The 26,754-nt window shown below is 39.2% G+C and overlaps 1 protein-coding gene across 1 annotated transcript; it reads left to right on the top strand.

The window, feature by feature from the left end:
- The first annotated feature begins 3 nt into the window (after positions 1-3).
- Positions 4-24,397, top strand: LOC116997128 (ATPase family AAA domain-containing protein 2-like). The gene is made up of 17 exons (XM_042779368.1): positions 4-19; positions 9,029-9,107; positions 11,050-11,142; positions 13,066-13,174; positions 13,361-13,476; positions 14,720-14,894; positions 15,519-15,607; positions 15,929-16,088; positions 16,805-16,895; positions 17,319-17,633; positions 18,259-18,364; positions 18,826-19,006; positions 20,396-20,581; positions 21,790-21,925; positions 22,076-22,272; positions 23,472-23,631; positions 24,033-24,397. Exons 1-17 carry the CDS (start codon positions 4-6, stop codon positions 24,395-24,397), a joined length of 2,574 nt encoding a protein of 857 aa, XP_042635302.1.
- Positions 24,398-26,754: the final 2,357 nt, after the last annotated feature.

Raw genomic sequence — 26,754 nt, 5'->3', positions numbered from 1 at the left:
GCCATGTTCAAACCTCGCGGTAACGGCTGCCAGCCCTGCCCTTCACTGCTCCGCAGCCAATCAGAGCGGTCTCCCCGCCCAGCCCACTCTACAGCCAATCAGAACAGTCTTTTCGCTTGGCCCCGCCCTACCCGCCGAGCCATAACCAATCAGCGCGGCCGCCCCTCACGGCACCTCGAGCTTGTTTTGGTCGGTAAATACTCTTTGCACTGTGAAAGTGATGGTGGCAGCTTCCTGCTGCTGATAATCTCGGGAATCAAAATCCTGAGTGTTTCACATGAACCAAGTAGACATAAAAATGAGATTATTATGCACTGATATTTAATTGAGAAGGCATTTTATGAGTTTTGTAGTAGAAGGTGACAGGAAGGTGGATCAGAGCTTGAAATTACCATGATAAACAACAACAGGACCGCGTTGCTGAGTGTAAGCTCTGCTCAGTAATAAAAAAAATCATCTTTGTTATCAAGCCTGTCTTCAGCACAAATCTGAAACACAGCTCACCAAACCACCGTGAAGAAAATTTACTCTGGCCCAACCAAAACCAGCACAGCACCCAGTCCTGAGTGTTGTTGAGGAGCTCTTAATACGTGGACAGATGGATTTCAGATAAATTGCCTATCTCTTCCCCTTGACAATAGAAGAAGCCTGAAGAAGTATTTTAGAAAAGATGCCCATCTCATAAGTGTTTTGAGGTCAGATGACTCTTATGCTGGGTGAGCTTGCAGCAGCCTGAGAAATGGTACTGCAGTGTGGCAAAACCCATGTTTTTATTCTTATGAATGAGCTGTAAAATCACAGTAGGTCAGTTTAATTCCTAAACCACTTTTTTCTTTGTCTTGCAGGTGTTTCTACCAGTTCTGTCTTCCCAGTTTTATCTCCTGTAGCCTGGTCTCCAAACCTGCATCATGTTTACTCTTTCCTCTTCATGCTGGGAAGTCTTGTTGTTTATCTGCCTTTTGATACATTTTAAATTGCACTTTGCATTTTTTGATAAAATTACTTGTTACTTAGAGCTCCTGCTAGAAATCTCTCCTGCTGATGGATCTGCTGAGGACAAATGTGAATAGTGTTGAATCCCAGTATAAATAAGAGCCAACAGAGGGTTTTGTTTATCTTAGAGTATAAAAGGTGCAAGTTAGATGTGATACATAGGTGTGCATGCATGTGCATATGTATATATAGATATAGATTAATGTTCATGTATTGCATACCTATATACATGTATAAATGTATATTTATATAAGTATAGGCATTAGCATATTTTTATCTGTGTGTACACATACTATACATAAATGTATATGTGTAGCAATTTTATAAGTGCAGAGTCTCACTTAAACTTGTAAAATCTGTAAAATGCTCTCTCTTACTCCTGAAGAAAGTTAAAATAAGAAATAAGACTAAATTACAGCACAAATAATTACCAGTATTATCATACAATCAATTAATGAATACATACTTAACAGCGTCATTATATAAATATACTTTTGGTCTCCAGACTCAATAGTCTGGATTATTCTTGGCTTGTAGTAGCTCATTTATTAGAACTTCCAGTTTAAAAGGCTTTAGTCTTCTGTTCATCTGCTAAATTTTTTTGGTTGGAATTTATTTTTAATGATTCAGGATGAAATCTTATACTTTAGTCTTCATTTTCTTTTTGGTGTTCTTGGGAAGTAGGAGGCCCCTTTGTATATGAAAGCAAAATAAATTCTTTCTTTTGATAATAGGGCCATATTAAGTTCATGGAATATTTAATCTTAAAGGCAAAGAACCATTGCACAAGAAACATCACATACCTAAGTGATTACTCTATTAATATGTGCTGTTATTTTTGTGCTGCAATAGAATTCCATGTGTAAAAAAGTTTTTCAAATTTGCTGATGAAAGCTCAGCAATACAACCAGTAGATGGCCCCAGCCTAACATCTCCCTTATTCAGTGCTCTGATTTCCTGGCTTGGTGGAAAAGTTCTTGCTACAATACTCAATGCACTGATGTATAGAAAAATAGGGATCAGAATGATGGATAAAGACTTTATTCATAGCTGCCCAAATTATAAAGCTGGGAACGAGCTGAACATTAAACTGAATGTTTAAGGAGATTTAACTTTGCACAAATGAAAAGAAGTACATGAAGAAAAGAGCCTTTTCTCACAGGTGGTAATGCACACAGAATGAAAATTCGAAGTAAAATTTAGAACATTTAAAATGCTGTAGGGAGTAAAGTCTATGCAAGTGAGAAGCTGAGCTGGAGGCTGGATCCTGCTGCAAGCAAGACAAGAATCAATCTGTAATTTCATTCGATATTGCTATTGGAATAAGCTTTTCTCTTATTATTTAAATTTTAAAAAATCACAGGACTCAACAAAGTTTTCCACTAGTAATATTTTAAAAATTGAATTCTACTGAGTAATAAAAGGAGGGAAGGATATTACTTTGACCAAAGCAACAACGAGGGATTTATAAATGCAGGTGATGCCTGGCAATGCCACAGATTTTCAACTGATGTTAATCAAGTAATTTATTTAAACCTGCATTTTAATATGGAAATTAAAGTGAAATTCATAAGGAACAAAAAGTGTATATGACAATAATATTGTGCTGTAGACCAGATGGTTAGAAAAAGCAAGCATCAGGGGAAGTTGCTCAATTGGATGTGTAATTCTTGTATCTGCTTGAGCTTGTTTATACACTAATTTAATGAACTGTTGAGTACCTAGTGAATACATATGTCAGGGTATGTTTGGGTAATTGGAGCATGTATCTGTTAAAGATGCAAACCTTGAATTTATAGATTCAGCAGTTTCAACATGTGAGGGAACTAGAAAGTCCCAATAAAATGTAATGTGAAATAAAGTGCATTCATGTATCTATTCATGCCATGTTTTAGATGGAAACAAAGGAAGTATAGCCAGAATTATTCACTGACTTTGAATGCCTTAGACCTGGTAATTCATACCTTTAGACTGCCTATAGTTCTCTAGAATTCTGCAGCAAATGAGGGATTGACTACCTCACATTTAGTGTCTAATTCAACACAAACTGTTCACTTATTCCCAAATCTAAGTGAGATTGGGATCTTCTGAAAAAAACGTCTCATTAAATGACCTGAAAAAGTATTCATACAGCTGAGTTGAATTAACATTATAAAAGCAATCTCAGATATTTCTGATCTCCTGAATGAGTCATCGATGTTCTCTTAAGGCAGCCTTTCTTTTGCATGAGTTTTTTTGAATGTGAAATCACAAAGAAGCAAATGCAGAATTAAATTAATAAAGATTTCTTATTGTTGTTGGAATCATTCCAGATTTTCAAACGCTAATTATAAAGAACAGAATTCTATATTTTAAGTAATATTACAGTAATTCCACAATGATAAGGTGTACCGGATTATAAGGCGCACTTCCAGGTGTTGGCAAATTTCCGAACTTTTGCTGATATATAAGGCGCACCGGACTATAGGCGCACTTTTTTTTTGCAGCGAGGATCTGTCACCGGCTGCCCCCACATGGTTGCTGGCCGAGACCCTGCCTCCACCCGGCAACTGTGATGCCGCGGGCCCCCGGGCTCGCCTGCACCCGGCAGCCACGGGCCTCCAGGCCTGCCTGTACCCGGCAGCTGCAGCCCTGCTGGCTCCTCCCGTGGCTCGCAGCTTGCACTTCCGGGTGTTGGCAAATTTCCGAACTTTTGTCAATATATAAGGTGCACTGGACTATGAGGTGCACTTCCGGGTTCAGGCCAGAATTTTAGTCAAAAGGGTGCACCTTATAGTTGTGAAATTACTGTAACTACTGTAGCCAAGGGCAATTCAATATTTTTATATTACAACTTGTTTCCGTGATACTGGTGGGTCTCAACTTCTTTCCTGCTTGAACATACCTTCAAAAATCCTATATAGAAATGTGACTGTTTTAGCTTTAGACTACATCATTTATTTAAATTTTAATTCATTTTTTACCTGTGATTTAATAATTATTTTAATTCATACTTGCATATTCTATAAGTTCAACCACACAACAAATAAAGAAAAAATGTGGATTTTAAAACAAATACCGTATTGACCCAGTTTGACATGTAACCTCCCTAGATTTTTTTTTGTTTCCTATCACAATATTAACGTGTATGTGTGCATTACCTTTCTTTTGTCCTTTATGTCCTTAAAAACACACCTTAAAAAAAGAAATTATTATCAGTCCTATTTTTAAAACTTACTTTTAGTTATGCATCATGCTAACTCCATGTGTATTGACTGCCTTACAAAAAAAAGTAAATTCATAGACAAAACCCAGACACTGTACAGTAAAAAAAAATCCTTGGAAAAATAATGGAACAGCTAATATGAAATTAATCAATAAATAATTAAAAGTGAATAGCAGAATTAATGCAAATTCATTTGTGTTTATGGAAAGTAATCTGTATTGGGTCTGACTGAGATAGAGTTCATTTTCCCACAGCTGTCCTCATGGTGCTGGGCTCTGCATTGGTAACTGGAAAGGCACTGGTAGCACACCCCTGCTTTGGGTACTGCTGAGCTGCACAAACTTCAGGTTTTCTTTTTTGGCTTTGGTAAACTGCATTATCTCAAGCTACTAGTTGTTCCCCATCTTATTTTCTCTACTCTGTCACCCAGGAGTGGCTTGGTGGGCACCTGACTTCCAGCTAAGGTAAACACGCTATATAATCCTATTAAACCATCTTCACATTTTATTCTTTGTAATACCATTGCTTAAAGGATGAAGAAAATTGGAATTTAGAGATCTCTCGAAGCTGTAGACTTCGGCAAAATTTTACACCACTGTAAATCAGTCTATTTTGTTTTGCAGTCTTAGAACAAAGTTGGGGTTTTTTTCATCATGCAGAGCTACTAAAATGAGCCTTTTTAGCAAGCCTTTGTGCTAGGCATAACATTGGCTTGGGACTTTGTTTTGACAGCTGTCTTGGGTTGCAATACGGGATGTGACCAAAAGTATCTATTCTTATCACTATCTGTTGAGACCAGGTAGGGCAGTGATCTTGTCTCCACTGGAGATATTCTGCTAATGGGCCATCCGATAAAACCGGGTGGGGCATTGTTCTTTATCTTTTCACAACCCATCCTTCCTCCAGGGAGGTATCTTCTGCTAATGGCCCATTGAGTCCCACTGTGTGACTGATAAAATTACTGCATCCCATTGGGAGATGCCCCAGCCAGGGGAAGGAGCCAAGCCTTTCATACCAAGATAAAAACTGATTTGGAATACCAAGGCAGCCCCTTTTTCCACTGAATTCCAGAGGAAAACTGAACCTTTCCACATCATTACTGGACCTTTGGAGGAAAACTGCACCTTCTACAGGACCACTGCTTCAACTGAATCACATCTGTCACTGCAATAGGACTGCAGCCACCATTTAATGGGACTGCTGCCAACACCCTGCCTGACAGGGTGTCAGGTTGTACTCTGACTTTGTCAAGGTTTGCAGTTTGTTTCTTTGTAGTACTGTATTTCTATTTTAATTTCCCTAGTAAAGAACAGTTATTCCTAATTCCCATATCTTTGCCTGAAAGCCCCTTGATTTCAAAATTATAATAATTTGGAGGGAGGGGATTTGCATTCTCCATTTCTAAGAGAGTCTCCTGCCTTTCTTAGTAGACACCTGTCCTCCAAATCAGGACATCAGCAAAAGATGTTTTTGTTCCTGGCAGCAGGTGGTAAATGCGTGCATTGGTTGAGCTGAGACTTCCCTTCGTGCCACTGTGTATAGGGTAAGTCTTTATTGTGAGGATGATAAGGTTGTCCAGAGAACCTGTGGAAGTGTTAAGGCAAGGCTGAATGGGGCTGGGAGCAACCTGGCCTAGTGGAAGGTGTCCCTTCCACCCCATGGCAGGGGTGTTGAACTAGAGAGTCACTAAAGGTCCCTTCTAACTCAGGTCATTCCATGATTCTTTGATTGCCAAGTGTTGGGCATCAGGTGCCCTCCACAGTAAAGTCCCACCAAGGACTTGGGAGTTGGGCATGATCAAGCTTGGAACTTTGAGGGGCCACTGCCAGGCAACCTGATAAACATTCCATAAATGCTCCACTGCAGCTGGTCAGGTAGTGTTTCCTGCTTGTGGCTTGTCTTAAGATTTACAATTCAAAGACTGTGCACAGGAGGATGTCTTTGTCAGGTGCTTCATGTGTAAAGATTTTGGACACAACCAATGTTTAAATTGGCCACCGGGGTCTCCCTTTTGGGATTGCCAGTTGTAGAGAGATCTTCACACCAGAGCATCTTTTCTATTTGGGCTGGTTTCCTGTGAACTGAAATGATCACTTCATGTGACTTTCAGTATATTTTACTTGCCCTCTAAATTGATTTTCTTGGCACCAGAATTGCTGTCATGTTTAATTAACTTTACTTTCATGCTTGCAAATAATTTTATAACATCCTATTAAGAAATGGCAGAAAGTTGCATACAGGCAAAGCGAAGCACTCCTAGCATTTCTGCTTGTGTGACTTAATTCTCTGCCCAAACTGAAGCACAAATTGACATTGTTTTCTGAAAGGTTTTCAAAGTGTATCATCAGAGAGGTATTATTTTTCTCTAGCATATATATTCATGGAAAATCAGCATGAGACCTTGATTCCAGTTAAGAGAAGACTAAGCAACCTGTTGTCTAATGATGGCTGTGAATTAATAATTACTGAATGTTATAATGCTGAGCAGCTTAAGTGCTATGAAAAACTACCGTAATTTCTTATTGTTATCTTCCTATGATCTTCAGAATTCTTTTTTTTCCCTACTAAATGAAATTCTTTTTGTACTGTGTTCAGCAAGAGGGGAAAATTAACTGAAAGCAATGTATGTTTACCAATCTTCAAACACTTGTTTTTAAATCTCTCTATAAAAAATGAAACGTTTGACCTGATTTTTAAGTAGTGTTGAAAAAATTTGGCTAGGTGTCAATGACTCTTGCTTTTTGCACACTATATTAAAATATCATGCTGACTTTTCAGTGGGGATTTTTTGTGCTCACCTGTCTTTGCTCTTACATGTCAACTTTGTATCTTAGTACTGCAGAAGCAGTTTTGCCAAAAAAAAGGCATGACACTGAAAAGACACCTAGAAAGCCAAGAATGGGAGTCTGTGTTCCATTGCACAGAAGTAGATACTAAAATAATTTACTATTTTTCTAGATGAATGACATTTCATGTAAATAAATTGTTTGGTTATAATTTTAATTTAACTGAAAAAAACTTTTTCCAAAGCATAATGTAGTCTAAACTAGTATTTTCTTTGTGCTCTCTAATTATAATATAACATTTTACTGTTACAGTCATGCCACAGCTACATTCTAAGGTGGAGGAAATACCTTCTTCAGAAGACATGAAAGGGCAGTGATATGCTGAAACACATCATATACTAGGCTTGCTGAATTGCCTTTTGATTTTTGAATGGATAAATAAAACCCCCAGCTTTTTACAGATAGCTGTCTCAGGGCTTGGGTTTTCATTCAAATATTACTAAAAAGTGAATTTACTGATGCCTGCTTTATTTGTGTTTGTTCTTTTGCCAGCCTTGCCTGTGAACTCAAGTAGTCCCGTGTCCCAGGCAGAATTCTTTTTAAAATTATAGACACTAATCAATCATATTTCCACTGTCTTGGTTTTGCTCTATTAAATCAAGTTAGTCCACTGTCCTCTTGAATGTCAAGCACTTTGTTTTTTAAACATATCCATAGCCTGCTTTCATAGTTGTTTTTGGTCAGATAAGAATTTCTTTGTGTTTTTTCCAACCAGAATTGATCATAACACTTACTATATCATCTCTCAAATGCCAGTATGATTTCTTTTTCTGCTAAGAATTGCTTTGTCCTGGGTTTTACCACACTCTTGGATAATTAACCTGTGACTAATTTATATAGTCAGTTTTTTATCTGGCCAAGTGTTTAAGTTACACATCTACTAAACCCTATTTTAGAGTACAAATACGTGTTATTAATCCTGGGTTCCAGAGTGGCATTCCTATTCCCTCTTCCTGTGTGTTAATTTTGTCTTTTGCATGTATGGAGTGCCTTGAAAATGGTACTATAAAGATACCAGATGTGCCCACAGGTTTTCTGCATGTTTGTATCTGATTTTTCGTATTTCTTTTAATTAGGAAAGTCTAGATATGGAAACAACTGGTGAAGAAACAACTGACAATCCAGGTAGCATTGTAGGCTACTTCTGTTCTAAATTATACCCTAGCCAAAAGCTTTTTCTTAAGCAATTGAGATGGACTGAACTCCTGGGTATTTTTATCTATTAAAAAAACAAAATCTATGTTGCTCTTGACATTGCAAGGCTTAGCCACAGATTTTAGGCCTGTACTAATGAAGAGATCGTATTCAGACAAAAAAGTCCCAAATCCCAGTGTTTTTCCAAAACATATGCATGATAAATGGCTGTGGACAGGAGGGAATGCGTGTTATATAGTGCATTTTGAATATATCATTATTAGCAACAGTACTTAAAGAGTTTAATGTTGTGTGCAGTAATTTCATCATAAGGAAGTGAAGCAAAAGGAGAAAAGCTTTGCTTTGTTGAATGCTATCAAGATACATTGGAAAGTAGGTTTTAGGCACAGTTTTTCTTAAGAGCTAATTTCTTGCATGGAATTTAAAAAAAAATTAAAATGGAAATACATGCACACACTCAACTTTAAATTTCTGACCTTGATTCTATGAGTAACTTTTCTTAAACATCTGTATCCTGTGCACATTCTATTAATTTTTTTTCTTTTTGGAGTCCTTATTGTTTTCCAGTAAAAAATGACCTATCTAGCCTTGAAGGAATAGTAATTAAAGAGAATTTATAATCTTACTTATGTATTTTTACAGTTCTCAAAAATCAGCTGCAGTTTTTTTTTTTTTCACTCCTACTGTGCACTGATTAACCCCCACCTACCTTGAAACTTCCCCTGAACTTAGAGATGGGTGATACACATCCTATTTTCTACCTCTTTGACTGTCCCACTTTATCTTAAACTTGTTTGTGACATTATTCAAAATTCTTTGCTTTCAACAGAACTCAGAAAATGTGAGACAGATTCTTCAGTCCAGTCTTCATCTGTCTCAGAGAAAGATTCATTCAAAGGGAATAAAAGGTTTGTGTATTGTTAAGTGATAGTTCTTCTTTCTCACTAGTGCTGTCACATGACTCAGTAATGCTTTCAAGGGTTTTGGACTGGTGGCTGCTACAGATAAATAGTATGTATGATTACTACTGTGGTAGTATGAGAGTATTAAGGAAAATAAACACTGGCAGGGGCAGGCCATTCTTATTTGAAAATACAATATTTATGGACACTGATAAAGTGATGATTAGGGTTGTGGCTGATATTGTGTAGCTCAAATTAATTTGTTCTGGAACTGAAACCAGAATCTCCCTCTGATAACCTTGTACTATTTAATTTTGAGAGATGAAAGTTATTTTCTTAAAACCTAGAACAGTGTAGTTACGCAGAGAGCCTGTATGGAAGTTTAAATAGATTTTTTTAAAAAATGACTCAAACAGTGATTCTTATGTCTCTTTGGAATCAGTTAATGTTTCTGTATGAAACTATCCTTAAACGAGAAAAATGTTAAATGCAAATCTCATTTATCTATTGCAGTAATATTGATAAAAGGGTGTCAGATTTGGTAAACAGAGCACAGAGAATGCCTTCCCTTTCTAGATAGGAACACTGTTTCTGCTTTCAGGATTGTTTAACATTCTTGAAAGCAGAAGTTTGGAAGGAAGGGATTATGAAGTCAAATTTTTAAATAAGTTTAAAATGTTGATGTTTCACAGAGTGGCTGCATAATCCTAAGTGAAACTCAATTTGTGTGTCTGACAGAGAGACTGGACAAAAGGAGTAACTTGATTAAGAAATTTCTTTGCACACCAGTGAAACATTTTACCTCCCTATGAAAAATCAAATATTGCTATCACAAGGAAAATCACATAATGTACAGTAATTTCACGATTACAAGCCGTACCATTTTGACTAAAATTTTGCTCCCACACCGGAAATGCAGCTTACACTCAGGGGTGGCTAATATGTGAATAATTTTCTGACATTTACAACCCCAGAAGTGCAAACTGAGGTGCTGAGCCGAGCACCAGCCAGTAAAACCTGGCTTTATGCGGTTGTTACACATTGGTTACTCTGTTGCACAGCGGGTGGAGCCGGGATGCCTGCTGGCAGCGCAGGAGGAGGAGGAAGGCAGGGGAGCTCCCTCTTTCCTTCCTCTCCCGCAGCCCGGGGAAGGCAGGGGCTGCGTGCTGCTAGGTCTGCGGCTCAGGAGGGAGGCAGGGAGCTCCCTCCTGACGGCCCCGCGACTCGGGGGAAGGCGGAGGGCTCCTGTCCCTACCTGCCGCTGCGGGAGCCGGGGGGCTCCCGTCCCCTCCTGCCGCCGTGGGACTCCTTCCCCTCCTGCCACTGCCGCCATGGGTGCCAGCAGGCTCCTGTCCCCTCCTGCCGCCACCATGGGTGCCAGCGGGCTCTTTCCCCTCCTGCTGCCGCGGGAGCGGGGGACTCCATCCGTGCCTCCCACCACCGCCGCGGGTGCTGGCGGGCTCCGTGCCCCCCTGCCACCGTGGGGCAGTGCTGGGCCAGGGTGAGCGAGCCCAGCGGCGGCGGCAGCTGGCCCTGAGCGGCCCCGCCAAGCAGCGGCGCCGAGCTGGGCTACCTGACCCCGTCGGCAGCCCCAAGCGGGCCGAGCCCTCACGACCCGAGCCGACCCAGTAAACCCCCGCCATCCTGCGATTCTGTTACTATTTGGCAACTTTTTTGCACGCGGGTCCTCGCTGCGAACGACAGAGCAGCTTATAATTGGGTGCGGCTTGTGTATGGACAAAGAATGAAATATTTGCCAACACCTGGAGATGCGGCTTATACTCAGTGCGGCTTGTAATTGTGAAATTACTGTACTTTAAAATCAGATAAAATGTCCAGTGATCTGAAAACTTACTGCATTTCAAAGTAAACTCTGAGATAGTGTTCACTTAAATTTTGGTATTGCTTAGAATGCATTTTGATTTTTTATTTGTTTGAATGTTTGCAGAGAGAGATATGGAGTCCTCAGCAGTGATTCCCTTTTCTCTTCTGATGATGATGAGGATTTTGAAATACAGAGGAAGAAGAGAAATTTAAGGAGGTTAATGAAATTAGAGAATAGGGGAGGGAGGAGTGTACGTGGGAGGACTTTGCATATGCCTAACTAAGAAGTGTTGCCATCTTCATCTTGTACCCTTTCTAAATTGGGGCAGTATTTCATCATACCTGTTGGTATTGAAAACTATAATTGGAGTCTCTAAAATTGGATTTTTAGGATTAATTTCTAATGAGAAATTTGATTTCTAGGTGAGAATGGGAGGAAATGTAGAGACACACACTTCGATATATCTTCTTGATGTAAAACTTCACTGCTTCTGTGCTTTACTATTTTTTTTTAAAAACGAAAACTGCTATAGGAGAAAATGTTATATGTGGGGGAAATAGATTTTGTTACTTAACAAATGCTGTATCTATATTAATTTAATAACAGTCTAACAAGTGAGTTTTCAGCCTGACATCTTTCAGATGTGTATCTTCTGACACACACATTCCAAAGGCCTCAGAAAGCCCAGGAGTCGTGGGCAGCCTTTATAATGTTAATACCCACTGAAATAAGTGTTCTCTGGGGCTGTAACTTTTTGAAGGTAAAAGTTAAAACGAATACAAGCCGCATGGAGTATAAACCGCACTTCCGGTGCGTCGACAACATTGATGTCTTTGTCAATAAAAAAGCCGCACCCAAATATTAGCCGCACTTTCATTCGTAGCGAGGATCCATGTGCAACTTTCACAAATTTGCCAATTAGTAACAGAATCGTGGCATAGCAGGGTTTACTGGCTCGGGGCGGGGCTAGGCAGGCTTGGCCCACTCATGGTTGCCGACGGGGCCAGGTGGCCCAGCTCGGCGCCATGGCTCAGCGGGCCGCTTGGGGCCAGCTGGGTGGTGCTGCCACTGCTGCCGCCAGGCTCGCTCGCCCTCCCCTCCCGTCTGCACTGCCGCCGCCGTGTTTGCTCGCCCTGGCCGGCACTGCAGGCCCCCGCACCGCCGGGCTCCCCCACACTGCTGGCCCCGGTTCTGCTGGGCTCCCCACGCTGCTAGCCCTGGTTCTGCTGGGCTTCCTCGCGCCGCCAGGCAGCCCCGTGCCGCCGAGCTTCCCACTTCTGCCATGCTCCCCTGCGCAGCCAGGCTCCCCCACACTGCTGGCCCCGGTTCTGCTGGGCTTCCCTGTGCCACCAGGCAGCTCTGCCCGCTGGGCTTCCCGCTTCTGCCATACTCCCCTGCGCAGCCGGGCTCCCCTACACTGCTAGCCCCGGTTCTGCTGGGCTCCCCTGCACTGCTAGCCCCAGTTCTGCCGGGCTCCCCCGCGCCACTGGCTCGGGCTCTTCCGCCCCCCGCACCCCGTGCTGCTGGCCCGGGCTCTGCCACCTGCCCCCCACACTGCTGGCCCCGCCTCTGCCAGGCTTTTCCACCTCTGCCGGGGCCGGCCGGGCTCCAGCTTGGCTTGGGGCTGCCGCGGGCTCTCACTTCCGTGTTGGCAGCTTTTAGAATATTGTTAATGTATTAGCCGCCCCGGAGTACTAGCCGCACTTCCGGGTTTCCACCAAAATTTTGGTGAAAATGGTGCGGCTTGTATTCGTGAAATTACTGTATTTTAAATATATCAGTGTGTTTGGGAATGGGAGGAAGTCTTCCATCATACTAATCAAAGTCAGTCCATGGTCTCCACATATGAAATAATTGTTCTGAGCTTATATTCCTACACGTGCTGTGTTGACTGCCTTGGATATTCGTAAGTGCTACTGTTAAAATAATAAACTCAGTTTAATGTCTGGAGTGACCATTTTCCTTTGTCTACTCATAGCCATTAAATGTAAAATGTTGGAATGAATATTTATCTATTTAGGAAGTTCATGCTGATTTATAAGGTCTTCTACATTTATTTCCTATCATTAGAAAATAAAAAAATCTTCTATCTATGCATTCTAAGTTAGAAAGCACCTTTTTTTCCTCAATTCAAATCAGATGTCTTCTGGTCAGCTTTCAGAAGTTTACCTCAATGGGAGCTGACAAGGATACCATGAAAATTGGAAGAAGTCTGGCTGGTGTGGAGCAAATGCAAATAGATCGTTCAGTAAGTATTTTTGATTCATTGTGGTGGTGAGACATTTGCAGTATTTATGAAAGCTTCCAGCAATGGGCCATCTATAACTTCCTTGTTTACAAGTTTTCTCTCAAGCAATCCAGCTTCTCATGAAACCTTATAAAGGCTGCAGCTTTCTTTAACTTCTAAAATGTGTTCTGTTGACTTCATCTTTAGGTACAATTTGATGGCGTGGGTGGTCTTTCTGACCACATTTCATCTTTAAAAGAGATGGTCATTTTTCCATTGCTTTATCCTGAAATCTTTGAGAGATTGAAAATTGAACCTCCAAGGTAACAAACACTGTTTAAAACTCTTAAGTTCTACTTTGCCTATTTTCAGGAGAATTCAACTGAGGCATCAATATGGTATTCAAGTTTCAAAATTCTCAGCAGTGTTGATTTTTTATAAATAGTAATAAAATGTAATTAAAAAATAAAAAAGGTGGAATCCAGTATATATGTAGGTCCAAAGATCTACTGTTTGGTGAGATCATCCTTTCAAAGTGTCTTGCCTTTTCAAAGGGAGAGTTGGGGATTTTTTCTTGAAAGCTCTAATGGAAGTGGACTTGATTGGTTTGTAAGCAGGAAGTACTTTGTACTTAAAGTCATATGCTTGTTTAGCAAAAGTCCACTTGTCTCTGCCACCAACTCTTTTGTTTTTTTCAAGTTCTCAAGTATCAGTTTTACAACTGATCAGATATGCAACTAGAAACTTGCAGTGTTTGTTGTGTTTGAGCTAAAATAGGTCCTAGCTATTTTATTGACATAGCTAAGTGGCTATGTGTTACAAAAAAAAAATCAGTGATGAAATTGTTGTCTTTATATATTCTTGGTCAATAAAACTCAGTTATGACATATTGAACTAGAACCTAGAATTCTTTACCTTTAGTAACCCTAAAATTATTTCAAAATAGAAAGAAAATATTCCTGTACTTTGCTTCTTTATTCAATTCTTTTTTGAAGCAGGAGTGTATTGGCTTTTCTAGTTGATGTAAGTGCAGAAATGCAGAATATCTTTCCAGCTTTAGAATACTTCTTCCTTTATCCCCAGCAAAGGGACACCAATTTCAGTAACTCAGAGTTTTTTAAAGGAGAATTAAATGTTTCCCTATAAAATCTTGCCTTATATGAAAACAAGAATGAAGTGCATCATTGAAAAATGAACTGATGATTCCTAACTTAGCATAGTTTCAGATTCTACATTGGAAGTTTGCTCTTGTTTGGCTCCAGCTATCCCTGCTGGAGTGTCAGAAGTTTTGAAAGTGTCCTTTTGGGATGCTGCAAGCTTTTATCAAGGTTATGTATTTCTGCATTATCCTCTTTACTGATTTTGTTTGCTGCCTTGGAGGCCTGTGTAGGACCACTTTTGATTTTTCTCGTACTTAGCTGTTCTGCTGTCTTATCCATGAGGTGTTTTGTTTAGGAGAGCAGAGTTGTGTGTTTTAAGGATGGGGTTTGTAATAGGTGCTTTTTCATGTTTTAGTGTTTTTTTCTTATGTGAACTTTTTTAATTGATTTTTTTTTTAAATTGCAGAGGCTGTCTATTCTATGGTCCACCAGGGACAGGAAAGACACTGCTTGCTCGTGCACTTGCTAATGAATGCAGTCAAGGTGACATGAGAGTAACCTTTTTTATGAGAAAAGGTGCTGAATGCCTGAGTAAATGGATAGGAGAATCTGAACGACAGCTTCGTTTATTATTTGAGGAGGTAAGGTTGAAATGTGCCATGTGTTCTGTCTGAGCTGGAATTAAATTTCTGTGGTCTACAACATGTTTTGTCAGCTCCTTTCACTGAAATGGGGTTGCCACTGTTTTCCTTTTCCATAAAGTTTTAGGGGCTCGAAATCTTGAGATGTATTAGGAAAGGTTAGTAAAGGAAATAAGAAAATACTGCAAAGCACCGTCACTACCACCCCCTCTCCCTCAAAAAATAAGCCCAACAGCCCCCTAAAAATTCACAAAACATGTTTCAAGAAGTAACAGGTGGTGGCTTAAGATCAGAGGGAAGGAGATGCAGGCTGAAAGCATGGTCATTTAAACTGGTAACAGAGGGTTGCTTCCAGAAGCTGTAACTTAGCAAAGTCCTGTCTCTGTTCTTGTGGTTGCCAGATAGATGTAAAAACTACTGGTGTGGTTTTGCTTCTTGTCACCCAGTGTCCTTGAGTTGACATAGGCTGCTGTCTTTGGTTACTTGTGCCACTTTAATCTGTTAGCTCAATTAAAAGAGTCTAAAATCTAGTTTGTACCTTTCCAACCATGATGTTTTTCGTGCATTTTCTCTTTCAAATAGGACTGTTTTCCTGATGTCAATATTCCTGTGTTTTCATTGTAGGCCTACCAGATGCGACCTTCAATTATTTTCTTTGATGAGATTGATGCTCTGGCTCCTGTACGGTCTGATAAACAAGACCAAATTCATAGGTAGGATGTGTTTTATATCTGCATAGAAGCTGTTAGATCTTTGTGAAAAAGAGATGGCAACTTATTTTATTTCAAGTGACGCATTCATTTTACTGAAAATTAGTAATTCCATGAAAATGAATCTCAATGATTTTTAAACAGTAGTTGAAAACCATTTGCCAAGCTTGATACCAGCAAAAGGTCTGTGTTACCTTAATGTCTTTTGCTAAACAGCATCTCATCAATAAAAAATTATCATTTTTATGTGATTATTGGACAAGATTATGTGTAACTGAAGAAAATTTACTAAGCTGGTGAATGAAAACCATATTTTTCTGTTAGCTCTGTTGTGGGGACACTTCTGGCACTTATGGATGGCTTAGCCAGCAGAGGAGAGGTTGTGGTAATAGGAGCTACGAACAGACTGGATTTTATAGATCCTGCTTTACGAAGACCTGGGCGCTTTGAACGAGAATTCCGCTTCAGTTTGCCGAACAAAGAGGTCAGAACTTCCACTCAACCTTACATGTATGTGGCGATATGAAAATGGGTATTGAGCACCAAAAGATATTGAAGGGGAGGAGATGGTCTGCAAAACTAGAGACCTCTTAATGAGTTTTCTCTCTGGCTATCTCTGATATTTCTTATAATTTCTTGGTAAAAGGGAAAAAAGGCTTATTGGACTGAAAAGTAGTAAAAGTGCACAAACATTTTTCTCCAGTTTTCATCTGCTCTCAGGAACAGGAGATGAGGTGCCATTAAAAAGATCGAATACATTATTCCTTACTGTGGTAAAGTTTTAGAAATCTGCCATAATTAATCTGTGTACCAAGAAATACTTAATGAAATATTGCTAAATTTGAGAGGATTTTCTTTGACCAAAAAAAAAATCTCTGTTTCCAGATAAGGATTTTACAATGATTTTTTTTTTCTTCAGAGTCATTAGGTCTCACAATTGGGAAAACTCACTTTTATGGAAGATATAAATACTTTTTACTTTACTGCAGCCCCCAGCAAGAGCTTAATGTAACAAGTTCAGAATTATTAAATTTCCTGCCCGAAAAAGCAGACAGCGTATTAATAACTGACCTTTAAAATACCAAAAGATTTAGCAGACAAGAAAAGTATGTGCACTGGTATAAAGGGTTTTGTGGGTTTGTGTTGTCATTGTTCTTTTGAGAGAAAACTTAGGGCAAACTGAAATGCAACTGTTTTCAGGCAAGAAAAGAAATTTTCAAAATTCACACACGAGACTGGAACCCAAAGCCATCAGACAACTTACTTGAAGAGCTGGCTGAAGAATGTGTTGGTGAGTTTGAAAGCAGTGTGGGTTACTACATGTGACTTGAGTCCTAGGGAACCTGAACTTGTACCAGGCAGTACTGGAGCTCTTGTACCTTGTGGCAGAGAGAGGCAATGAGGAGGCATTTGGCATGGGAGCAAATTTAGGCAGTGCTTGCACTTTTCTTTTTGTCTCTCAGACATTGAATGGCTTTGGGATGTCTTTCCCAGGAACAAAGTTTTGACCAGCAGGCTGCTGCCTAAGTGCAGGGTACCAGGCTGTGAGCCACGTAACAGAACTTTTCTGAAGTGCAGCACTCTTTAAATTGTCTCTTGGTCTGGTAATTTTTTGGCTGCATACAAAGTTTTTAGTGTTGCACTTTGGAAGTACTGGCCTTGAGTTCTGTTTTGTGACATTGACATAAAATTTGATTCTTGTTTTGTTTATTAGGGTACTGTGGTGCTGATATTAAAGCCTTATGTGCCGAAACTGGTCTCTGTGCTTTGCGGCATCGCTATCCTCAGCTATATGAAAGCAGAGAGAGACTGCAGATAAACATGGATTCAATTAGAATAAAAGCAAATGATTTTTCCATGGCCATGCAGAAGACTGTTCCAGCTTCACAGAGGGTTGTGCCTTCCCCTGGGCGAGCGCTATCAGCTATTTCAAAGCCACTGTTAGAAAACACACTGGAAAGGATTTTACAAACCTTGCAGAGAGTGTTTCCCCATGCTGAGCTTGCGCTAAAGAAGGACCAGCAGCAAGGTATAACATCGACATCCACTTGTTTTTGCTCTGGCAGATTTTTAAACTTGTGATTTGTGCAATTCCCTTCATTTGTTGTACAATCAACATACACAAATGTACTCAGCTGTACCGGCAGCACAATTTTATACTTTGTGTGTGCACAGTGCAGGGCAGCAGCTGTGAGTCACTTGCAAAAGCAGTAGAGAGCTATAGCTTCTTTGCTGGTGCACCCTGTTTCTGACAGAGCTAACATCACATTTATCACTTGCAGAGAGGAATCTAAGTTTTAAAGTATTAGTACCTCTTTTCAAATAAATGCTTAAAGCAGGAGAAATGTTTTTCAGGTATCTGGGAACAATGTAAGTTGTTCCTAACCATCTTTATTCTAAGGAGAAAAACTCACAAGTTTATGTCAACAGAGAGATAATACCCAATGCAAACCATGGGATATAGGACAGTTTTGAAGAGACTTGTGCATTCTCCGTTGATTTATAGTAGAATGAACTCTTCAGAAAATAGCATTCAAATGATGAAATACAAGAGAGGTTTTCCAGCACCGATTTTGAAAGCGTATTAATGCAAAAGAGAGATGGACTATAAAAGAAAGTTAACAAACCTCTCTTCTCTTTAAATCCTATTTTAGGAAATTATGTGATTGACAATTATGAGGAGTCACCATCAATCTCAGAAGAGAAGCCGACTCATAAAACACTTCATCGTGAAAAGGCAGAATTCCGCACGTTCGGCAGGTACATTTGTCCCTTTTATGGCTCTGCTTTTAAGATGGCTGAGCGTGTGAAATATTGTGGTGTGAGGGATGCTAGATGAAGGAGTTGAATGTGTCTGTGTGTGGGGTGATGAATATTTGCCAGATGAAGGTGTGAAGGTTCAGCTGATTCTGCTCTGAGTACCCTGCCCTGACCCATCAAACTGGAGTATTGTGTGGGTATTTGGCTGGACAGTCCTACTATGAATTTAAGAGCTGTTACTTAACCCAGCTAAAAGAGTAGCAGACATGCTGGAGACTGGCAGGATTTCTGGCAGAGGCAGAGTACCAGATTGAGAGAAAGTAGGCTTTGATAGTCTTCCTGTTCACAGAGTAGCTTATTACTTTGTGAAACAGAGAGAGTATTTACAAAACAAAGGGTGTATGAAAAAGCTTCCTTATTCATCAGTCATTCTTAAACTTGTTTTCTTCTTATTGCTGTAGAAATCCTCGGGACCAACCAACATCTTACAAACCACGGTTCTTACTAATTGAAGAGCCAGGATCTGGTCAAGCTTCTGATTTGGCAGCTGCAGTAATACATTCCCTGGAAAAGTTTCCAATTTATTCCCTAGATATAGCAACTTTGTTTGCTAGCACATCACCAGATGAAACATGTGTACAGGTAGCTTTTTTTCTTGTTAGTCTCATAGATTGGTGAAGTAAGCAAAAGTCATTGTCAATATAAATAGCCTGATTCAAATGTGTTGTTTTGTTTATGTATGTCTGAAAATCCACTTTTCCAATGGAATGGTAAGGATTTTATACATAACCATGTTTTCCATTTGTAACAGGAAGAATATTATTAGCAGCTCAGGAAGATGGAAAGTGCTGCTAATGAACCTCTCCCTGTGGCAAGAATCCTGCTGGTCTCCTAGGATTTAGAAAGTTGGTTTTGTTGCTCCATAAGACTCTGTTCTACCAGTAGATGGCTCTGCATCGACCTGACAGCATATCAGTTCACATTCTTTAGCCTCTTTTTAAATTATATTTGTAGAGCAGCCAAGGTTTTGAGGAAAAGATTTTTTTTGTTTTTTAAGGGTTTTTTTACATATGCATATACAACTTTTACTGCTGCAGTATATGCAGCAAAAGAGTTAAAATACATGGAATACTTAGATTTGTACAGTGTTGAGTTTTCAATTAGAAAAAGGAAGTATAAGCAGTTTAGTGCTGTTTTGTTTTTTTACTCTTGGGCAGTAAATCCACTTTGTTTTTTTGGCATCACTGTATTAAAATATTTTGATCTCTAGTAGCAGCATGTACAAGTTAGGACAGACACATCGTGCTACTAGATACTCATTTGTCACATAGGAAGAACAAGTCCTTTGCAGGTTGTTAATCTGAAATGGTGCGTGGAGAAGTTTGTTGTATGAAAGGAAGGTTCCACTTCCCTCATGCAGTAGTTGCGTGTTTGTGATTGAGGTGGTACCTGTAGGGAGTGGTTTGTGGTTTTCCAAAGTCCACCTTTGATAATGAGAGGCAGTGAGTGGTTTAGCTCTTCAGACAGTCTAAGGACTCGTCACCTCTTATAAAATGTGCTTGAAGTTGTGACTTAGAGACAGGCATCTTGTGCTGTGTTAGTCCTCATCTTTTCACAAAGGCGTTTGTTCAGACTGTGCTCCAGTCTGAATTGGGTGTATGTCCCTTCTGAACTGAAAACGGTGTAGCTGCAGTTGTGTAGTGATTTCTCCAGGCAAATATACCTTGCTGAAAAGTTAGCTTTGGTTTTTTTTCAGGCACACCACTGCATTGGCTGAGTTCTTAGGCTTTTTAGGAGTTATACCTAAGTACTTTTGAAATCAGGCAGAGATTCAAGTCTGTTTCTGATAGAAATGCCTATATTTGAGTAAAAGTGAAGATTTTACCTGATTATTAAGGAGTCATTTATCAATTTGTCTTGATGTCTTGCCTCTATACCTCTTATTTCATAAGATAGTTTGACTGATATGTAGTTATTTAGTAATCTATTCTACAGGATGTAGTTTTCTTATCCAAGCTTTCATTTTACCAGTTGATGCGAGAAGCTCAAAGATCAGCACCGAGTATCATTTATGTCCCACAAATCCCTTTATGGTGGGAGACTGTTGGACCTACACTGAGATCTGTTTTTACAACACTACTGCAGAGCATCCCAAGGTTTACTCCAGTTTTACTCCTTGCAACATCTAATGTACACCTGAGAGAGCTCCCAGAAGAGGTATTTCAGTCGATACTTTTCTTCCTTCATTACTCAATTTCTTGTTAATTTATAACTCCCTGAAACATTAGTTATGTGCCACTCAAGCAAATTCATAGTTGTTAATTAGGCATCCAAACCCAGTCCCTTAAAATTTGCTTAGACAAAACAATGCTGAAAGCATTTTACTGAAGTGTTTTCTGAGTAGAGATTGACTTTGACCCAACTTTTCTCCCTTCTCGCATATTCAAGCTTATTAGACAGATGTATGGACTTGCTTTAGACAATGGTTTTGGTGGCTTCAAGATGGTTAATTGTGTCCTTAGTGAAGAATGTGGTGCTTGAAAGGTAGCTAGAAAAAAACCCCTGTTTTTCTGAGAACATTTTTACTGAAAAGTCAGAGGTATTTTTGCTGAAAAAATACAAAGGTCACACTGTTACTGATGGAATGTAATTTCAAATTGAAATTATTTTTTTACCTGGGTGAAAACTCAAGAAATTAGAAAGCTAAGTTCCAGTTTCTGTTTAAACAACTTGGAAGTAAATTTTTAGCTGTATTCTATAACAAAATTCTTCAAGAGGACATGCTGAGCTTTGTAGACATATGAGACTGTGCACTGAAGAAAGGAGTTCTAAATGTAAATGTGTTGCTTTGAGTATTTTGTCTTAGTAACAGAAGTTTTCATATTGTTAATAAATGCCTTCCAAAATAAAGATTGAAATCCCTTCATGTATTTTGGCAGTAGAAACAGAAAAGTGGAATACAACTCAAACGTATTCAAAATGAGACACTTCATTTAAATTAATTAAAAAAAAAATTAGGAACAGCCCAAACACCTTACTAAAAAAGCCAGGACTTGTCCTCTGAGCCTTGCCATTTTCCCTCTGTAGCTGCCATAAAGATTCAAGTCAAAGGACAGCATGGCATGTAAATGCAAGATAAGCAGCCTAGCGGATGATGAATCCCCAGTCACCCCTTTCTCAGTTATTTATCATACAGTTTCCTCCTGGAGCTTAAAATCTAGAAGGTGATCCTTAGAGAAGGCATTTTAAATTGCCATGCTATAAAAACCTGGTCTTTTAAGGCTGCAAAAATAACTTTTCATTGATAGTCTTATCCAGATAAGTATTCAGTTTAATTCAGAGAGGTACTCATCTTTTTTGGAACAAGATATAAGAAATTTGCATGGCCTTGTATAATTGAAGTATATTTTGTCTTCATGCTTTAGATAAAAGTGTTGTTTAATAATGAATATGAAGAAGTTTTCAAAATACCACGTCCTACCTGTGCTGAGAGAAGACGTTTCTTTGAGGACTTAGTTATGAAGCAAGCTGCTCAACCTCCTGCATTAAAAAACAACACAAGTGAGGAGAATATTCTATATATAAAACTTTGCTAATTCTAGGTTAACAGCTAATACAGTGTTTGCTTTGGTGGTAATTTTCTATCAAACATTTTTCATGTGCTTGTATATGAGTCCCATAAATTAACTACAATTTTCTAACTAAATTAAGTTTGCCAGCCTTCGGAAGTGCTGCCTGTAGCACCACCTCGCAAGCCTCGAGAGCTGACAGAGGAAGAAATAAGACAGGTGGAAGAGCAGGAAGAGGATACGTTGTGTGAACTTAGGATTTACCTAAGAGATGTGGCTGAAAGACTTGTCCTTGACAAACGTTTCAAAGCATTTACAAAGCCCATTGACCCAGAGGAGGTTAGTATTCACTTATAATGCCATTATAACTGTGTATATTCATAATTCCTCTGTATTTTTGTTTCTTGGTGGTTTTGTGCTCTTTCTGGGAAGGTTTATCTTTGGTGTTAGGACTGTACTATTCTGATTTTCCAAGAAGGAAGAAGGGAATTTTACTTTTACTTGACTCCTTGAGACTCTCAAATGTTTATTATTTGAGTATTCACTGAAAACTCTATGTTCATTCTAAAAGGTCTTTAAAACTTTAGAGTATTTCAGTAAGAAGAGATCTACAAGGATGATCTAGTCCAAGTGCCAGTTATACCAAATACCAACACAATTTGCCCATGGAAAGGTTTTGATACATAGGTGTGTTGCAGCGCTAAAAAGCAGAGAGATCACTTTATAAGAAGTACCTATAGGGCTGTTTTAATAAAGTCTAAAGCTCTTTGATTAACTGCCAATAGTTTCTGTGAGAACAAGAGTAGAAACAGCAGTTTGTCAAATAAATTTCAGATTCTGTTCTCAGTTTCATCTGGGTTTTTCTCAGTACATAATCAACCATAAGTGTTGTATGGTTTTTTCTTTCTCCCATACACTTCCCACTGAATTTAGTGAATAAGTCTAAACCAGAGGCATGTACTTCAAAATCAGTTGTAGTAACAACTGATAGACTTGCATTTCAGCAAAGTCCCATTCCCCTAAGCATCCACTCAATCGTCTCTTTCTTTCCTTGTAGTTTCCACGATGTGAATAACCTATAAAAACACAGATGTCCTCATCTAAAGTAGTCATTAGGCTCCTTTTAAGCTCTGGGTAAAGAAATTGACATCTTTATGTCCAATTATCTCATTCTAGAATAGATGCTTAAGACAGGTGCTTCAAAGGTGCAAATCCTGCAGATTTTTTCTTGCTACCAACAACAAAGAGAATCCAAGGTGATTCTGCTGTGATTTTCTGAAAGGAAGTGAAATGAATCCCACCAGTTCTCCTCTGTGCTCCACACACACTTCTGACCACCCTGCTTCTTTTTCCTCCCTCTCCTGGTCTGTCTCTTCAAAGACACCTGAAATACCTTTTCAATTTTCAAGAAGCTAAACTGGCTATTTTCTGCATCTTTGAGGATGTTATGAATATTTGGGCCTCTTAAGAAGTCCTGAATTTGACTTAATGAAAATTTTTGTAGCTTAAATCTCTGAGCATGCATATTTAATTTGTAGGTACCGAATTACAAGGACATTATTGAACAGCCCATGGACCTCTCTACAGTTCTCTGCAAGATTGACATGCACCAGTACCTAACTACAAGAGATTTTCTAAAGGACATTGACCTAATCCGTACCAATGTTTTACGGTACAACCCAAAAAAAGGAACTGCAGGTAAGGGTTTATTTTTTATCCTTAATTTGGAAAAATTTCAGATGTATAAATTAATAGACTTTTGTCTGTGGAAATTTAGTAATCCCACGGTGGATATGGGATCAAATAATTTTAAACCACCCCATTAGATAATTTTGAACAACCCCAGAGAGCATTTCTTGCCAGATTGTAAATGTTTTAGAATTACATATATTGTTTGGGTATGGAATTGTGATAGAGATGTTAGTTGGTAACTACTACTTTTTCTTAAATAATTAACTTTTCTGTTTTTATGCTGAAAATACTGACTGAGATAACCTTTCAGAACCTACCTATGAAAAAAGAAAAATCATTCTAACTAACCAAAATAGTTTCATTGACTGTTTTGTAGAAAATGCTCAGTTCTGGCTGTAAAATTTCAGGTCATCTCCTGAGGCACAAAGCTTGTTCTTTGAGTGATACTGCATATTCCATAGTGAGGCATGAAGTGGATGAAGACTTTGAACGACGCTGCCAAAGAATTAAAGAATCTCGTATGGAAAGAGGTACATTTTTTGATGCTGAGGATTTTATGACTTGTCTCATGCTTTGTAACCAGCCACACAAGACACAATTCTTTGCTCTGGGGTGTCAGAAAGCAGACCCAAAGTGTAATGAAAAATTGAAGATGCTCACAGCACCTGTGGACACCAGTACCTCCTGCTCTAATGGCATACTGCATTTTATTCAGACTTTTCTTGGAGAAGGTGCTAAAGTCACTGCTACCTTCTCTATTCCTGTGGCCTAAAAGCAGGTTCCTGTGATGCTTGGTTCTTCATGCCAGAGGCATTGAATTTTTCACTATGTTGCTTCAGATTGTGGGGTAAATCCTGAGGTCATTCATTCAGTGTTGTTGTGAAGTTGAAATGGACACTGGCTGCATGACATTGTACGAGCCTGGCCTTGATGGCCCAGCTGACATCTAATGGCACCTCTATCTTGAAGTCTAAAACATTGTGGCTGTTTTGAATATTCAGCTAGTTTTCAGTTACATGAAGCTGTGTTTTCCCCTTCCCTGCCTATATCTAAGAGAGAACTGATCTCATTAACTTGTAACCTTTTCTCTAGACACATGTAGGGAGATGGTACTGAAGCTCCCCATGGTTATTTTCCTTGCAAGATGTTGCTGCATTTTGAAGAAAAAAAGTGCTTTGGGGATATTTTGGATTACTTTTTTTTGGTATCTCTTTGTAGATAAGTCAAAAAGAAAATGCAAAATGAAGAAAGACTCTTCAAGTATCGTATTAAGGAGGGAGAATTTTCAGTTTGCATCCTCCCAGCACAGTCCTGTGGAAGAACATGAAAATGTACTTCAAGGACAACAGAAAAATGGGTCAGAAAATGAAAGCGAGAGAGTGACCCTTGTGGCTGAATCCCCTACTGAAAAAAAGAATGTCATGCTTCCTGAATGTTCCGACCTAAGAGAGGAGAGTGAAATGCCAGACTGCCAAATAGACAGAACTTCTGAAGATGCAGGTTCAAATGGTAAGTGAAAGGTCAGACAGGTAATTAAGCTCCTTTTTGTTCTTGAGGAGGTTTACACTATTTATTAGGTTTTAGCCTTCTTGAATTTCATTCTGTTACTTCTTTTGTGTGTTTTTCTCTTAAATCAACACACCGTGTTCCTTGCATAATGATGTTGCTCCTCTAGTTATGCTGGCTACAGTCATAGTTTTCTGCAGTGGCTGGTTTTTTTTGATTCTGCAGTTTGATACCAAATTGTACAAGTATCTTCCCAGTAATAAGCAGCCTAAGTGTAAACTGTACTGCTGTACTTGAAGCAGTGTGGACCCAGAGACCTCTGTGGAATAGAAGAATTATGTCCTAATGCTTGAAATGTAAGATATGTAGATGTGTTTCCTAACCTAAAATGCTTTTTTTTAGACCATGTTTCGCTTTTTTTTAACTTCAGCTGTATTGTGCAGTGCTGTAGTGGCAGCATGCATGAGAATATTTTTTCTTAGTTTTACCCTGTCTTTTTTCTCTAGTGCTTTTTTTTTCATGTCTGAGTTCCTAGTTTTTATGGATCAGCATTAGAAAGATAGAAGTCAAACATTTCTCCTTAAAAATATTGGTAACAGTTCTATCTCTGTTATTGCAGAGGTCTACTGTTTTCCAGGTACAGGATACTTCACTGATACTCTATTCCAGATAAAGAGAAATCCTGATTTAAAAAATGTGTGTAGTTCCAGATTCACAAGTACATCATACAACTTGTGTGGGACATTCTCAGGTGGATGAGCAACCGCAAGCATGTGACGGGAAAGCAAAGAAAATTCACACACCGGAAGTTTCTGTGGATTACTCTCAGCTCAGAGTAAGTCTAATTTCAATTTTGTTAGTACTGACTTCTTGCTACCTGTATGGCTGTTAGTTAAGTCACTTGTTAACCAATGCCAATTCAAACAATTTGTGAGAGGGATATATAGCTTGTGAAATAATTCAGCGTTTAATCACTATTTTTTCCACAGCTGGTATAGTTGACTGCTGTTGCTTTTGGTGAACTGACTTCTGGGAGACCATTCTCTTCCTAATTTTCAATGAAAAAGGGTTGGTTAACTTTTAAGATAGCTCACTGACAACCTGCTACTACTGTTGGTTACCAGTTTTTATGATGGACTGGGGAGATGGGTGTTTTCATTAATTAGGAACTGGAAAAGGACCTTGATTTTTAGCAGTGATGATTTTAAACCTGAAATTAGAAGGTTGACCAAAAGATCATCATGGATAAAATACTAATACCTGCTTTTCTCAAATGCTTTCAAAATTCAGTGCTAGAATTTTGCAACCATACAATTACAGCGTTGCATGTTTTTTCCTGTCCTCTGCAGGACAGAAGTTGCTATCCTAGGGTATAGTTGGGGAAAGGATCAAACATGGGCCTAGCTGCAGGGGGGGAAAAGAGGTTCCTTTGCATGAACTGGAGAAGCTAGAAGAATGACCTGCCCTTCAGGGCATATAGCCACAAGAAAAATTCAGGAAGTTGCTAGGTTGAAGTCCTGGAGGTTGGTCAAAGCAAAGGAAGCTGCTGTTTACTTACCGTGATGAGAAAGGAAGTATTACTTGGTTGTTTCTGTTGTGTGGGGAGGAAATCCCCCTTGGTAA

This window comes from Catharus ustulatus, chromosome 1, assembly GCF_009819885.2.
Source record: "Catharus ustulatus isolate bCatUst1 chromosome 1, bCatUst1.pri.v2, whole genome shotgun sequence".
NCBI lineage: Eukaryota > Metazoa > Chordata > Aves > Passeriformes > Turdidae > Catharus > Catharus ustulatus.
The sequence above is the reverse complement of the archived record's forward strand: the minus strand, read 5'-3'. Positions and strand labels throughout refer to the sequence as shown.

Bases quoted from the DNA above. Each gene is read 5' to 3' on its own strand.
- LOC116997128 (XM_042779368.1), top strand. The intron at 11,143-13,065 runs GTTAATGAAATT...AATTCAAATCAG, and splicing joins AAGAAGAGAAATTTAAGGAG to ATGTCTTCTGGTCAGCTTTC. The intron at 14,895-15,518 runs GTAAGGTTGAAA...TTTTCATTGTAG, and splicing joins TTCGTTTATTATTTGAGGAG to GCCTACCAGATGCGACCTTC.